This window comes from Vipera ursinii (genome assembly GCF_947247035.1).
Source record: "Vipera ursinii genome assembly, chromosome: 1".
In the NCBI taxonomy this organism is placed as follows: Eukaryota; Metazoa; Chordata; class Lepidosauria; order Squamata; family Viperidae; genus Vipera; species Vipera ursinii.
In genome coordinates this window covers 24,274,235-24,291,703 of record NC_139512.1, presented here as the reverse complement: position 1 = coordinate 24,291,703, position 17,469 = coordinate 24,274,235, and the positions used below count along the sequence as shown (strand labels likewise).

General features: G+C 43.5%; 1 protein-coding gene across 1 annotated transcript in view; it reads right to left on the bottom strand.

Annotated features, from left to right (window-relative positions):
* Window positions 1-17,146, bottom strand: part of SAMD4A (sterile alpha motif domain containing 4A) — a 139,680-nt gene extending 122,534 nt beyond the window's left edge. The window contains exons 1-2 of the mRNA XM_083352689.1: window positions 16,765-17,146; window positions 13,929-14,710 (exon numbers count right to left, since the gene is read on the bottom strand). Coding sequence (XP_083208815.1) covers window positions 13,929-14,124 — 196 coding nt within the window. The 5' untranslated portion in view covers window positions 14,125-14,710; window positions 16,765-17,146. The remainder of the gene's footprint in view (window positions 1-13,928; window positions 14,711-16,764) is intronic.
* Between the last annotated feature and the right edge of the window lie 323 nt (window positions 17,147-17,469).

The window sequence follows — 17,469 nt, the reverse complement described above, 5'->3', positions numbered from 1 at the left end:
TCCTAGACATAATACCATTCATTTAGTGACTGTTCAAAGTTACAATGGCACTGAAAAAAGTGTCATATGACTGTTTTTCACACTTATAACCGAGGCAGCATTCCATGGTCATGTGATCAAAATTTAGATGCATGCAACTGACTCATATTTAAAAATGGTAGAGAAAACATACAAAAAAAGGAACCCCACATTGGATTATCCATTCCTTATGACCATATTCATTCTTGTTTCTCTGGAAAATATACAATTTTAGGCTTTAGTGATATTCATTTGATGACCAGATGATAATAATCCAAAACAACAAATGTACTTAATAACCCTCTTATTTTCCCCACACCCTGTTAGGTGAGTTGGGCTGAGAGAGAGAGAAACTGGCCCAAAGTCCCCCAATCAGCTTTTATGTTGAAGGCAAGATTAGAACTCATAATCTCCTGATTTATAGCATGATGCCTTAAAGTTGCCAAATTGGAATCCCATCCGTCATCATCAGGCTGGTGGCTTCTGCTTCCTTCTTCTGGGAGAAGCATGTGGCTGTTTGTTCCTCTTTTTAAACTGCCAGAGGGGGTGTGTTCTGTGGGTGGTGTGCTCTGATTGGGTGGGGGAGTAAGTGTGTTCTGATTGGGTGGGAGTGTGTTTTGAATGGTGGGTGTGTTCTGATTGGGTGGGGGTGTGTTTTGAGTAGACGGGCTGGTCTCAGCTGCCAGCCTTAGATCTGAGCTGGTGAGTTGTGCTGCTTTTGTTCGGTTTTGTGTTTGTGGTGGTGCCATGTTTTTATAGTGGGTGTCAGTTTGCTTATTGTGTGGTTTGGAGGGGTTTAAAGTGGCTGATGTTGCAGCTGTAGTTAGGTTTCTGTTTTGTGGTTGTGCCTCGTTATCATTGTGGGTTCGGATTTGCTTTTTGAATGGTTGTGTGGTGGTGATGTCCTGTGGTGTTATCATGACTTTGGGTCTATCATTCTTGGTGGTTGGGACTCGTCTGTCAATCAAGGCGGGTTTCCAAATGGTTGGTAGGCGAGAGGTATCATCTCGTTTGTTTATGCTGTGGGGGCATTTTTCTATCTCAATGGCTTCTCTGATTATTCTGTTGTTAAAATGTTCAATTTTGGCGATAGTTTTGGTTTTTTTAAAATCAATTTCATGTCCCGTGGCTTCAAAGTGTTGGACCACGGATGAAGTTTGTTCTCCTTTTCTAAGTTTTTGTGCTGCGGGTCTCCCGATACTCCCATGTAACACCTGTACTCCGCGAGCTGCATTGGCTTCTGGTTGCCCTTCGGGTGAGATTCAAGGTGCTGGTGATGACCTATAAAGCCCTAAATGGTGAGGGTCCGGGATATCTGAGGGAACACCTGCTGCCGGCATCAAGCTCCCTTCGTCCAGTGCGCTCCCACAGGGAGGGTCTTCTCAGGGTGCCGCCGGTTAAAGATTGCCAGCGGGTAACACCCAGGGGTAGGGCCTTCTCAGTGGGCGCGCCTGCCCTTTTGAACCAGCTGCCCGCGGAGCTTAGGACTGCCCCCAACCTCCGTTTATTCCGCCGGGACCTGAAGACCTGGCTCTTCGAGCTCTCTGGCCCAGGCTGAGAATTTTTAATTTTTAATTTTAACTGGGGTTTTTATTTTCTCTCAGGGTTTCATTTAATCTTTTTTAAAATTGTTTTAACTTTTGTATTGATTTTTTTTAAACATCCTGTAAACCGCCCTGAGCCCTTCGGGGAAGGGCGGTATATAAATCTAAATAATAAATAAATAAATTTGTTTGGTGCTCAATGCACAAGCTAGAACCTGTCAGTGTTGGCTACCTTGTAACTCACTATATTTCAAGGTTGAGTCAGCCTTCCATCCTTCCGAGGTAGGTAAAATGAGGACCCAGATTGTTGGGGGCAATTAAGCTGACTTTGTAATAATGCCGCTTGGGGTGTGTGTGAAAGCCCTAATAAGCAGACATATACATAGAATGAAGGCTATTGCTAAGCACATTGGTTTGTGCTTAAATTGTAAGCCGCCCTTCGGAGAAGGGCGGGATATAAATGGGATTAAAATAAAAATAAATAAATAAATTATTCCTTATGGACTAAATTTGTTTGGTATTCGTTTTTGGTATTCATCACACCTCCCAGAACCAATTAATATTGAGTACCAAGGTACCACAGTATTTGATTTCAATCAATCAATCAGAATAGAGCTGGAAGGGACCTTGGAGGACCTTCTTGCCTTGGAGGACCTTCTTGCCTTTGAGTAGTAGCATGTTTTCTCATCAATAGTTCTCCCACGATAATCAATCAGAATAGAGTTGGTCTTCTAGTTCAATCAAGCAGAACATCCTATACCAGACATGTCAAACACAAGGCCCGGGGGCCGGATCCGGCCCGCGAAGTGGTTTCATGTGGCCCGCGAAGCCATCCTGGAAACAGTGAGGGAATGGCCCCCACTGCCTTGGCCCTGGCCCAGAGACCCTCCTTCTGCCAGAGACCCTCAGATCTGTCCCACTCCTGCCCAGGCCCCCCTAGGCACCCTTGATGCGAACAATGTAGAGCTGGCCATGCCCACCCAGTAGGCCATACGCACTCTAGCCACGCCCACCCAGTAGGCCACGCCCACCCAGGCCTCACCCACCCGGCCCCCTGAGGGCAACCGCAATGCTGATGCGGCCCTCAATGAAATTGAGTTTGACACCCCTGTCCTATACCATTTCAGATAGGTGGCTGTCCAGTCTTTTCTTAAAAATCTTCACTATTGAAGCACACACAATTTCTGAAGCCAAGCTGTTCCACTAGTTAATTGTCCTCACTGTTAGGAAGTTTCTCCTTAGTTCTAGGTTGCTTCTCTGCTTGATTAGTTTCCATCCATTGTGCCTTGTCTTGCCTTCGGGTACTTTGGAAAATAGCTTTACCCCCTCCTCTTTGTGGCAACCTCTCAAATACTGGACTGATAAGGAGTTTTTAAAAAGAAAATGTTTTTAATATTTTATCACTGGGGCTTGTTAATCTTTTTTTTAACATTTGTATTATTGTGTTTTATTGTTGTTAGCCGCCCTGAGTCCTTCGGGAGATAGGGCAGCATATAAGTCCCAAAAATAAATAAATAAATAAATAAATAAATAAATAAATAAATAAATAAATAAATAAATAAATAAATAAATAAATAAATAAATATTGCTATCATGTCTTCCCCCGCTAGTTTCTTTTCTCTAGACTAGCGAAACCCAAATTCTGCAACCATTCTTCGTATGTTTTAGTCTCCAGGCTTTTAATCATCTTAGTTGCTCTTCTCACTTTTTCCAAAATCTCAACATCTTTTTTGTAATATGGTGACCAAAACTGGATGCAGTATTCCATGTGTGATCTTACTGAGGCTTTATAAAGTGATACTAATACTTCACATGGTTTTGATTCTATGCCTGTTTATACAACCAAAGATTGTATTAGCTTTTTTGGCGGCGGCTGCACACTGCTGACTCATATTCAAGTGATCATCTAGTACGACTCTCACAGTTACTATTTTTGAGCTAGGTCTTGCCTAATCTGTACTTATACCTTTGATTTTTCCTGCTTAAATATAAAACTTTGCTTTTCTCTACATTAAAATTCATTTTGTTGGATAGAGCCCATTGTTCAAGTTTATCAATATCTTTTTGGATCCTGAGCTTGTCTTCTGAGATGATGGCTATTCCTGCCAGCTTAGTGTATCTGCAAATGTTATGACTTCCCCTTTTATTCCCTCATCTAAGTAATTTATGAAGATATTGAAGAGTATTGAGCCTTCAATATCCACTGTTCACTTCCCTCCATACAGATGTAGTACCATTAAGGACTACTCATTGAGTATGGTTTGTCAGCCAGTTACAAATCCATCTGCTGGTGAAGCTGTCTATCCCACATTTTTCTACTTTACCAAGAAGTAGGTTGTGGTCTACTTCGTCAAATTCCTTGCTGAAGTCCAAGTATATTATGTCCTCAGCATTTCCCTGATGTACTAATTTAGTCACTTTGTCAAAGAATGAAATAAGATTGGTTTGGCACGATCTGTTAACAAAACCATGCTGGCTACTACTTATAACTTTATTTGTTTCTAGATGTTCACAGAGCTGTTTTTGATTATTTTTTCCAGTATCTTCCAAGGTATTGATATTAGTCTGATTGGTCTGTGGTTTCCTGGGTCTGTTTTCTCCCTTTCTTTGAAACTGGGAACCACATCAGCTCTTTTCCAATTCTCTGGTGGTTCCCTGATGCTCCAGGATTTTTTAAAGATATGGAACAATGGTTCCGAGATAACATCTGCCAGCCCCTTCAGAACTCTGGGATGTAATCCATTGGGTCCTGGTGATTTATATTCATCAAGGTCAGACAAGTGTTCTCTTACCATTTTCCTGCTTATTTTAATTTTTATTTCTAGTCTGTCTTCTACAGTTATATTTTTGGTAGGTTGAGCTATAGTTCTTATGTGACGACCAATGCAAAGAATGAGTTAAGCAGCTCTGCTTTCTCTCTACTGCCTGTTACTTCCTTGCTATCTTCTCTCTTTAGTGGACCAAAACTGTTTCCTTGACCTTTTTCTTGTTATTTTCTTGTTATTTATATGTTTATCTTTGACTTTTGTTGCAACTCTTTGTTCATTTTAAGCCTCTGCTTTTATGATTTCATCTTTGCAAATTCGGGCTGTCTGCTGATATTATGCCTTAGTTATGTGTCCCTCTTTTCATTTTTTGTATGTCTTTCATTTTATCAAAGAGAGCTTTGTGCAACCATGCTGGTTTCTTCTTGGATTTCTTGTTTTTCTTTTTCAGTGGTATTGTGTTGGACTTTGAATAATTTGAGTAAGTGTGTTTGAAAATATATAGAATACTTGGTGAATGGTTCAACAAGGAACAAGAAATAAGACAAGTATGCTATTCCCAATGGCCAGTCCTTGATTCACAACCACAATTGAGACCAGAACTTCTGTCACTAAGCGAGATGATCATTAAGTGAGTCACAACTGATTTTACATCCTTTTTGCTGCATTTCTTAAATGAATTACTATAGTCAATAAGTGAATCATGTCATCGTTAAACGAATCCTGCTTCTTCCAATGACTTTTCTTGCTGGAAGCTGTCTGAGAAGGTCACAAATGAAGACTGCATGATCCATGGATGCAGCAACCGTCATAAATACATGCTTGTTGCCAAGCACTCAAATTCTGATCATGTCACCAATGTGGACGCTTACAACAATTGTTAGTGCAAGGGCCAGTTATAAGTCACTTTTTTCAGTGCCATTGTAAATTTGAACAGTCACTAAATGAATGGTCATAAGTCAAGGCCTATCTATAAATACACTGGGGAAGCTTGTATTGTCATAGACTGTAATGGTTGTGAATGTGAATGTATGTGAACTGTTGTGTAAAAATGATGCTGTGTTACTTGAGAACCCAAATGATTTCCTATAAATGTTAACCTAAATGATCCAGTAAGAGTATGGATTTGAAAATTTATTTATCAAAGATCAAGGTAGTTTTGTTTGACATGAAAGTAGAAGTAAACAATCACATAAATGGTGAAAAGCAAATACATTTGTATATTTCAGTAAAATGTTCGTCCTTAGTTAGGAAAATGGATGGAGACATTTTAAGATGTGAAAATGCTGGTAGATAGGGGTAGTATACTGTGAATAATGAATGTTTGTTGAAACAAACAAAACAGCTGTGTGTTTCTGCCTTCATTGTTATTTGAAAATGAGTAAAGTTATCAGTTTTTCAGGGCAGGCCAGACCAAACAAGAGATACAAGAATTGTACAAATGCTATTTTATTGTTGCTATCCCATCTAATACTAAACAAAATTAAGGCTTATTTTGTGATATTTTTCTCACACTTCCTTCCATCTCTGGGTTGTCAAATTTCTTATCCCTGTTCCCTTAACTGCTCCCCTTTTTCCTCCTCCTCTTCGTAGTTTTCACATACCTTCTTCTAAATACCTTTACAGATAGCCATGTTAGGAGGGAGACAAAACTAAGATAAATGCAGTGGAAATGGTTTCCTTAAGACAGAAATGAATGCTGAAGGAATGTGGAAGGAATACAAAAACGAATGGCCAATACTGAAACAAATATGCTGAGGTGGTTTGGTCCTACAGAGAGAATGAAGCTCAAACTGCAATACTAGCATAGGAAGGAAGAAGAAATGGGATGAAAAGGAAGAAATGACGGAAGCTACAGTATAGCTGGATGCGGTTGATGAGTTCTTCAAAAAGAAAGAGGAGAGAAGTTTAAACGGTCGTGTATAAAGCGGTAGTTGGATCTGCTGAAATTAAGGATGTCTTGCAAGGCAGAAAATGGTATGGAGAGTTAAACTGAATGGTGGTAGAGTAAATCAGTTTTGCTTTCTTTAATCACCCTTTATTGCTAATTTATTTTCAGTGCTAACATTTACTCCAAAACGAAACTGTATGAAAGTTGGACACATATTTATCCATTATTTTTTTATACTTCAGTCTACAACTCTGTGATCCTATGACATAAAAGTATTTCCTGTGAAGACTTGTTTCAAATAAGCGAGCATTGAAGCATAACTTTTCCAACAGGCTACCTTAAAATAAATTCAAGCCATGCTCATATCACATTTAACCAAAGTTAAGGTGAATAGGAATGTTATCACATGAGAAGTAAGCAGCCATCCCATATGTTAAGTCTCTCCAATGCAGCTAAAGAACTACAAACTCTAGCTATGAAGTAACTAAGACAGAGAACAGCCCTTTCATCTACCTTTCAACCCTTCAGCCCCCAGTGCAGATAATTTATTTTTAATCCTGCTTTGCTTTCTTGCCTAAATTCATAAGATTTAGATCACTTTAAACTCTTTTAAGCAGCGTGGTGGCATTCATGAAAGACACCACAACACTGTTCCCTCACAGACTATATAAGGAAATAGCCTAATTCCCAGCAGGGTTTACCACCACAAACTCAAACAGAGAAACCTCTCTGTCTTGGAATTGAGCCCTGGAGTGATTTCCTAAAAACAAATTTCAGAGTAGCTTTCTATGCTTTGCAAAATTCAGCAGGAAGCTACCATCAAATGGCCCCAGCAACAGCTGCCCTCAAACCCTGCAAGCCTTATGTTCTCATGTGAACTGGAAGAACACACACCATTCTCTTCCACAGTGAACACTGGGGGCTCTGTTCAGAATTACACTGAGACTGGACAAAAAGGGGAGGGGGGAAAATGACACATTTTTAGCACCATCATCCCCCTCCCTTAACAAAACATGTGCTAGCAGTGGGATATAAACATTTCATTCACAGGGAGCAAAAACTGTTTTATTTTCTTTAAAAATTGGTAATAAATAATAAAGTGGATGTTTACTTTGCAAGTGATAATGGAGTCAAATAGTACAGCTGTGCAACAAATCCAGATCTGAAGAGTGGAATGCGATTAACACAAACATACAGTCCTGCTTATGAACACCTTAAACCAAATTCTCCTCTGGACTGTGCATCATCTGCACAGGGCAGCTATATGAATAAAGGGGGGAAAAACACCCAAGAATGCTGGAAACCTGGATCTCTGCATACAAAATCACGTGAAGTGTTAATACTTCTCCGTGGTCATGTGGTCGGCATGACTATACGCCAAAGGCTCACGGAACGCTGTTACCTTCCCACCATAGTGGTCCCTATTTTTCTACTTGCATTTTTACGTGCTTTCGAACTGCTAGCTTGGCAGAAGCTGGGACGAGTAACAGGCAGGCACTCACTCTGTTATGCGGCACTCGGGATTCGACCCGCCAAACTGCCGACCTTCTGATCGACTGGCTCAGCGTCCTAACCCACTGAGCCAAGCGCTGGCTCTTCGGCTTTGAAACGGAGATGAGCACCGGCCCCTAGAATCGGAAACAACTAGCACACATGTGCGGGGGAACCTTTACCTTTACCTTTTTACTAACGCCTTGGTAAGGCCACACTTGGAATACTGCATTGAGTTTTGGACACCACAATGTAAAAAAGATGTTGAGACTCTAGAAAGAGTGCAGAAAAGAGTAACAAAGATGATTAGGGGACTGGAGGCTAAAATATATAAGGAATGGCTGCTGGAATTGGGTATGTCTAGTTTAATGAAAAGAAGACATGACAGCAGTGTTCCAATATCTCAGGGGTTGCCACAAAGAAGAGGGAGTCAAGCTATTCTCCAAAGCACATGAAGGCAAGGCAAAAAGCAATGGATGGAAACTAATCAAAGAGAGAAGCAATCTAGAACTAAGGAGAAATTTCCTGACAGTTAGAACAATTGAGAACAACCTGCCTCCAAAAGCTGTGAATGCTCAACACTGGAAGTTTTTAAGAAGAGACTGGACAACCATTTGTCTGAAATAGTATACGTTTTCCTGCCTGAGCATGGGGTTGGACTAGAAGACCTCCAAGATCCCTTTCAACTATATTGTTGTTGTTGTTACCACTAAATAATCTATTAGCAGATTACAACTCTTCGTTCTCAAAGGAATTACTTTTGAAAAGTCTGAGGATAAACTAACACATAAAGCAGAAGCAAAGGTTATATATTTGATATATTCAAATATTCCAGGAATAGCAATGTATGCCCAGCATTTCATAGATGGCAACACCATACATATACATACAACAGACTAGCTCCATACATACAGTGCATAGCATTACTTGCAAGCAAGGGCAGTAGCAAGAGCTCTTTAAGCCCTTGAGAACAAATGCAGCCACATAGTCCAGCTTCTTAATCTCTTGATATGCTACCTGATCTAGCTCAAACCCATCAGTAGAAAACCAAACCAAACCAAGTGCCTAACGTAGCTTCCTTCAAGCTCCTGCAATGGAATTTCCCTTCCTCTCTCCCCATTTTCAAGCAGAATTGAGGAAAGACAATTACTCCCATCTACTAATGGATGCCTTCTGTTGACAGGGGGCTACTTGTTCAGTTTTCACTCAGGATATTTTATTTGGAGGATGAATGAATGAACCTTTATTGTCAAAGTACAATCATGTATACATTGAGATTGGCTGAACCTCCCTTCGTGCCCCCACCCCCAACTTACAGTGACACAAACCCTCCATCTTATTACACCATGTGAGCTAATTGCACAATGCACCGGCCTCGCAAGTCAATCGTGCATAAAGTTTATAAAATTATTTCCCGTTCAAAAGCCTAACAGTCCATGGATAAAAGCTGTTCTTCAGCCTGTTGGTACGGCTGGCTATACTCCTATATCTCCTACCCGATGGTAGGAGAGTAAAGAGATACCATCCAGGGTGTGAGTCATCCCTGAGAATTTTCCTCACTCTTCCAAGGCAGCGAGCCCTGGAGATGTCATCCAGTGGTGTCAGGAGACAGCCCACAATGTCTTGTGCTGTGCTCACCACCCTCTGTAATGCTTTCCATGGCTGTCAGACCAGCATACCAAACCACAATACAGTACAAGAGGACACTCTCTATAGTAGACCGGTAAGAGAGGGTCATAAGCCGTTATTCTACCCTGTTCTTCCACAAGACCCGGAGAAAGTGAAGTCTCTGTTGGGCCTTACTGGCCACCTGGGTTGTATTAACTTTCCAGGTAAGAACTTCGCAGAGGTAGACTCCCAAAAATTTAAAGGAGGAAACTCTCTCCACACAGTTCTCTACGATGTAAAGTGGGGCAGGTTCCTCCTTTTTCCTCTGGAAGTCTAACACCATCTCTTTCGTCTTGCCGATGTTCAGGTGCAAGTGGTTGTTACAACACCATATGGATAGTTTTTGTACCTCCGCCCTGTATGCAGTCCTCAGAGGAGGAGGAATATTCAGAATTTTTTATTTTGTGATTTTTGCCCCAGGAAGCTACATTTAATAGAACTTCTTACCCTACTGCAAAACCATACCTAATTTATAGTATAACTGTTTTTAAGAGAATTGGAATGTATAGATTTAAAAACAGTCTATCCCCAATCTTTAGAAGGACATAACTCCAGAGTGTGCCAATGAACAAAGAGCCCGTTGGGTCTACATAGATGAACTTTACCTCAAACAGATATACACTACTAATACCAGAAGAAAACCAGGAAATGACATATATCAGGCGTGTCAAACTGCAGGCCGGATGCATCATAGCGAAACCGCGCCCACCCCATTGCCAGCAATGGCAAAAAAGTCACGATACGTCGTGACATGTCACATGACATTGCAAGTTTGACACCCCTCATATATCAACAGTTCCTAGGTTCATCTCTCTCGAAAAGAGCATTTTATTGCTCATATTCACAATTTTTCAGTTCTTATTGTCAATCCTGACTCAGTCTTATGAAGGATAAAGAAACTAAATCAAAAAGTTCATTCACAAAAAAGACCAATGTGAGAATCCACTAAAAAAGCTTGATTCTCTATTGTCAAAATCTCTAGATGAAATCATCACCACCACCACCACCACAAGCTTTCTCCCTCATGACTCAGCTGCACTTTGCACACTTGAAGTATTCATAAGCTACACTGAGCATGCTCAGTTGTTGTGATTAAAAAAAAACTAACATCCTTCTGAAATCAGCAATGCATTTTTCCTGACTAACTGTATTAGAACTTTTATACTGAACTGAGATAGGGAAACTTGGTCCTGTGGCTTGAACCCAAAGGCCATTCTCTCCCTCACCAACCAAAGAAACATTTGCAGTATTATGAACATCTGCAAAGCACTCCTGCTCCAGGTGTCCTGCATCTTTTCCCTGAAAATTCCCTAGGTGACATTGTTAAGAATCTTTTAGGGAAGGCTTTATCCGTGGCTCAGTGGTGGAATTCAAATATGTGAACAACCAGTTCTCAGTGTGGATGCCGCTTCCGGAAGTGCATTCTGGGCCTGGGCAACAAAAGATTAACTACTGGTTCTGCTGAACTGATGCGAACTCGCTGAATCCCACCACCGGCCTGAAGCTGAGTCTAATGCTTTCAACTGATAGGAGATTGAAAAGTGCCAGGGTTTTAGCCAAGTGAGAATCCATTCCCTGGTAATGTCCTAGAGTGCTCAAAGCATTGGCACACATGATCCCCATTCATTTAAGAAAGGAAATTACTGTTCTTTATTTCAGATAGGAAATCTAAGGCTAAAGTAAGAGTGTGGTTTGTGTAATAAATCCAAGGCAGACAGGAAGCTTGAATGAGCAGCCTCTCAATTTGCTACTCACAATGCAATCTTATGCAGGTCTATTCAAAAGTGAGCCCAAGTTTATTTATATAAGAAAAAATGTGTTGCCTCTCAGCATTGCTTCCAACACAGTTTACACAAACTAGGTAAAGTATAAAACATCTTAAAATATCACTCTAGAAATGTTTGAAACCTAGGTTTTATCGTGTAACAATGATTCCACACATTGAGTATTATCTCAGAAAACATACCTCCTCTTTTTCAGGTTGCTTTCTGCCTAACCTCAAACACTTACTTGATCTAAAAAAATATAGCAGCCTTTCCAAACTGGCACTCTTTTAGAACAAAATGTCCAAAATTCCTTAGTTGCAAACCCAAAACATTTGAAGGATGCCAGATTGGAAAAAGCTAGTGTACAAGACTACAGACTTTAGTACTCTGAACATATTAGTAGTTTATAGTAATACATTACAATATATAATATAGTAGTATTATATGGCAAACTAAGTGTGTATTGTGTATATATTTAGATCAGTGTAAGATTTTCATTGGCAGCTTTTGCAGATATTTTATCATTCTTGAACTGCTTCACTGTTTAGCCCAGTGGTTTTCAATTTTGGCAACTTTAAGATGTGTGGACTCTACACAAGTATAAAGAATTTGGATAAGTGAACACCTCTCATATTTTAATTTTTTAAAGAAGTCTCTTCCTCCCATATCTCACCCCTATTAATAATCAAATTACAAAACCAATATCCTTTAGTTTGTATTACTGAGGTCTTCTAGTCCAGCCCCCTGCTCCAGCAGGAGAACCTATACCATTTCAGACAAGTGACTGTCTAGTCCAGGGGTAGGCAACCTCGGCTCTTTTATGACTCATGGACTTCAACTCCCAGAATTCCTGAGCCAGCATGGCTGGCTCAGGAATTCTGGGAGTTGAAGTCCATGAGTCATAAAAGAGCCGAGGTTGCCTACCCCTGGTCTAGTCTCTTAAAAATTTCCAGTGATGGAGCGCCCACGATTTCTGAAGGCAAGCTGTTCCACTGGTTAATTGTCCTCACTGTTAGGAAGTTTCTCCTTAATTCCAGGTTGCTTCTCTCTTAGGTCAGTTTCCAACCATTATTTCTTTTACTTGCCCTCTAGTGCTTTGGAGAATAGTTTGATGCACTCTTCTTTGTAGTAGCCCCTCAAATACTGAAATACTGCTATCATGTTGCCCGTTTCTTCTTTTCTTTAGACTTGTTAAAGAAAAAAGAAGTAGAGACTTCAATCCCAGAATTCCCTAGGCAGCATGCTAGGAATTGAAAGTCCACACATATCTTAAAGTTGCCATGGATTGAAAAATTCTGGTTTAGCCTATCACACAATGCACATATAAAAGAAGGTTTAAATGGATGTGTGCAAAGCCTCCAGTTCAAAACTTCCCTTGGCCATAAGTCGCAAGTTCTAAGCAGTTGTGCTTTACTCAGCCATGGTTTAATGGATGAGACAAAACTTGTTAGAAATGTACCACACAATTCTCTATAAACTATCATTTTCAAATCACAATAGCTCGATCAGCATAGCACGTTATGCCAATAACAAATAAATGTGCATGGTTATGTGACTAGCCAATAATTACCATTCTCTCTTAAGCTAAATCTTCATTGTTAACAATAAAGAGATAATAACATAGAAATACATAACAGGGCTGATAAAAATTATTGGGATAATATATGTGAAGAAAAAATAAAATAAATAATATAATCTAAAATGCAAGACATTATATAAATGTCACGTCTTTTAAATTTTTGTCAGTATCTGCACAAGGATTTTGCAAGGGGGCTCCAGAGAACTCAAAAAGAAACTTTATATATGGATGTCAAAACTTTTTTTCACTGTTGAAAAAAATGATATATTTTTTTGCTCTTACACAGAGGACAAACAATTTGTAGTCCTCTAGTGCTGTTGAACTTCCAGACTCTTTAATCACAGGTAGCGTGAAAAACAATTGTTTCTAAAAAATCAATTTCCCCCATCTCTTCTCTAACACATGCACGATGAACACTTAATTCTTTTTTGCCGCATATCATGGGCTTGCTACATGGATACTCCAATAATGTAAACCTTATTCATAAGAGAAATACAATATAAATAAATTCTAAAGTATCAATGTAAACATGCACATATTTTCTATAGTAAAATAATGAATATTTCAACCAATTATTGGCAACGCCACAAAGAACTACCACAGGTTTTTGCTGAAAAACACATCAGTCCCAAGTTCTTATGAAAGAATGGGCTTCCCAAAATTGCTAAAACTCATGTATGCCATATAAATACAAGCACACAAGCACACATGCACACCCTCAGAGAAGCAAAGGCAAGATTTATTCAACATCCTTCACAAGGTAACATTACGCTTCTTCTGCACACTGCTGACAGACAGAGGAAAACCTATTCCCTCCCCCCCCCCAAAAAAGCCTAGGAAATCCAGACTCTACGTGACCTGACTTAGTTATTTGACAGCAGGTTTTATGGGAGGGAAGGAAAAGACATTTACAATCATTCATGCTACCCGGAGTTATAGCAAAGCTTACAGTGAATGAGCTTGCAGAGGAAAAAGTATCATCAGGAAGTTACTCCCAGTTGTTGCCATTAAGAGTGTTGTTTTGGAAGAGCGATTTCTATACAGCATCCAAAATAAAAAAAAACCCAAAACCATCCAACCCACCTTTCGAATATGACTATGCATCCTCATATACATCAGAGAACAATGTGGCATTCAAAATGGTCTGGATGCACCAAAGGGGAGGGGAGGAGAGGAGAAAGAGGAGACAAGGCGGGGGAAACTCACCAGGGCTGTTGGCTTCGTTTTCCAGAACGTGCAGTTCTGTGCAGTCGGCCAGGGAATGCTCAAGGCAGAGCTGAAGGAAACGGGCCTGGCTCCGGGTCACTCGCTTCAATAAGGAAAGCAAAGCAACTGTCTGTTCGCACTCATTCCAGCCTTTGAACCAACCTGCCAATACTCCAACCTGGTCTCGAAACATCATGGTTGGTGCGAGTGAATGTCTGCATGCAATATCGAGAACAGGTGGGAAAAAAATCTGTGTGGGGCACTCCCTAATATATTTTTTGCAAGGAAGAAAAAGTAGGAGAATCCCTTAGAAGTTCCTTTTTTTCTCCCCACCCACCCCCTTTTTTCAACCTCTATTTTACAACTGTTGTTACTGCAGAAATAGGACAGACGTTCGTTCGAAGACAAGATTCAGAGGTTCGCTTGCTCTTCTTCTTCCTCGCGTGTCCAAAATGCCAGTGGCTGCTTCTTAATTCTGCCAAGGACGACGTCACATGGTGGCAAGGGAAAACAGACACACTGCGTGGTTTCTCTGTGTGGACTTATATAGCTGTATTTCTCAACAAGGCACAGCAATGTGTGAAGATGTTGTTGAGGGGATATGGATTGTGTAGCTGTTTTCTTCTGCGTGTTTTGCTTCCCCCTCCCTCTTTGCTGTTTTCCAGTCTGGTTATTTTAGCCCAGGGCTGGCAACGGCTCTCCTTCCTCGGGCAGCTTTCTGGACCATCCACAGTCACAGCATTCCTTGCTAAAGGAAGTGGAGAAAATAGAAGCCTTCACAACTGTTGGAGGGGAGGAGGGGATGGAGAAAGAGAGAAAAAGAATTTTGCTGTGAGATGAGATACTCTGAAAGGCAACACTATGATTCAGCATGACAAACAAGCCTCTCACTTCCTAATATGACAGGAGGGAAATTTGGGATCAGCAATCACGGAGAGCGAGAGGGTGGATTAGGGAGGGAGACAACGGCTTGGGGCTTGGTGTGTGTGTGTGGGGGGGGGCAGCAAAGGGTTGTGTCTTCTTTTTGTTAAAGACCACCCTCCCAAGAAATAACAGGTTCTGTGAAAAAGGAAGAGATGAGCACAGAGATACTGAGACGCTAAAAATGCAGCCCACACACAGGCAGCAGAGGGAGTGATGGAGAGGTGCGGGCTTCACATCAGAGAGATTTAAAATGAACCTCCCTGCTACACAGCAGTGAGGACAGAGCTCCCTGTTGCTTATTGTACATTCTAACCAGTCTCTCCCCCCCCCCCCAAGATAGGAATGTACCTGGCTGGGAGAGACAGGACTGCAACTGATCATTCATGCACAAGGAGAAAACGGGGTGGGGGGAAGAGAACTTAACACTGCGGCTATAGATAGCTAATGCAAACCAGCCCAGGTTCTGGTGCTCTCCCCTCCCTCCCTCTTCCTCCTCCTCCTCCTCCTGAGAAGGGCTGCTGCTTCAGCTACAGAATTCAAGCATCTCCCAACCAGTCACCACCAGCCCCCGCTGGATGTAGGCTCCAAGGAAGCAGCAGGCAGGAGACAAAAATAAACTCACACACACACACACACACACACACACACACACACACCGCGTTCCTTCCCCAAGACCACAGCACACACGGTTCAGAGAAACGGGAGAGGGAGGGGGGGAAGGGGGGGTGGCGACCCAAGGAAACTCACTAGTATAGATGCTCGTTTTCATATTGCTTTAAAAAAAATGGGACGAACACCAGCTCTCCCCCTTTCTCCAATCAGCCTTCACACTCACAGACTGTCCTGCATGCACTTCACGCACTTATATTCACACCTATTTCACAAGGTGGCATCCATCTCTCATCTTCTCTGCGGGTTGAAATCTCTAGCAAGGGCAGCTTCTTCCGGGGCGGGGGGTGGGGGTGGGGGGGTGGGAAGGCTGCAAATCTACGGAAAAAGGCTTCCCTCAACCTAGCCCAGATGCTCCAGACTACAACTCCCATCTCTCCAGCCAGGACGGCAATGGCTACGGAGGCAGCCATTGGCACCCTTACACTTCTGGAGAGTTCCAAGGTGAAGACTTGAGAGTCTATGCCAGGAAAGGCAATGGGGGAGCCGGCATCTCCCAAGCACAGATGGGTGCAGAATAATAATTGTCCCACCAAAGCATTTTACTGTAATGGGTCTCGATACTGTCGAAGTAGGGGAGTCCTCAAGAACTAGATGCCTTCTAGAAGGGGGTAGCCCCATCATCCCCAAACGACCTGCCCGGAAACTTTCAGGGTATCAGAAGGAGAAGCAACAACCTTTGCCCTTCTCCCTTCCTCCCTCCCCGCCCCTCCGCCTGTACAGGAGGCAAGCACCGGTCCCAAATAAACTTCGAGCCCGGGACTGCACGAGCTCTCCCCAGCCAAACGCAAAGAGAGGGACCCGGGCACCTCAGCCGGCACTGCCCGCGCCCTCAGGCGGCTCTCTACTCCAGCGTTTCCCAACCTTAGGAACTTGAAGATGCGTGGACTTCAACTCCCAGAATTCCCCAGCCAGCTATGCTGGCTGGGGAATTCTGGGAGTTGAAGTCCACGCATCTTCAAGTTCCTAAGGTTGGGAAACGCTGCTCTACTCCTGGCCGCGGACCTCCGCCAAGCTCCTCTCCGCCTCCCAGCCGCGCCCCCCGGCTCTTGCGTCCTCCGAGCCCAGCGACAGCCTGGCGTCCCCGGCTTCGCGCCGGGAATCCCCTCGCGCCCGGGAGAACGCCGGGCTCGCTCCTGCTGGCCCAAGAGGAAGGAGTTAAGGGCGCTCGCCCGTCTTTCCGCACGACCATCCCGCTGCCTCGCCCGCCTCCCTCTCGCGCTATGCGGACGGAGGCGCCCACCTGGCTGTTGGCGCGCCCTCTGGCTTCTCTCACCGGCTTCGGCTGACCCTTTACTGAGGCAGAGGAGGCAGAGGAGCCGGCGACGGAGGAGGAGGAGGAGGAGGCGTCGTCTGGCGGTGCCCGGGCAGGGCCATGGCGAGCCCGCGCACCAGCGAAGGCGACCCCGGCGACGCGGAGCAAAGAGCCGCGCTGCGTCCGGCCGCGCCGTCGGACCCGCCGCGCCTCTCCCCGCCGGCGTCTCCGGCGCTAGTGAGCCGCGCGGCCCGCGGAGCCCCCCGCTCCTCACATGCTAGTCGTTAGCGTAGCCCATGACGTCATGGCCTCGGCAGCGGAGGTGCAACGCCCCCTCCCCGAGGAGCAGGGGGCGCCTCGCATTCCTCCGCCGCTGACTCAGCCCCAGGCGAGGCCAGGCCGGGGTGGCTTTGCGCGGGGCGCGATTGGCTGCAGGGGCGGAGCGCAACTCGATTCCACCCCAGCCGAGGAGCTCGGCAGAGGAGGAGGAGGAGGAGGAGGAGGAGGAGGAGGGGCTCCAGCTGCTCACTGCTGTCATTCCCCGACGCGAGGAGACTTTGCCTTTTGCGAACGGGAGGAGGCTTGTTGCGCTTCGTCTCGCGCGCCCGCACTTTTTGCTGCCTTGCAAAGGACACGCCCCTCCGCGAAAGCCCCCCCCTCCCCCGCTAATCACCTATGTTCGAAATGGATAGC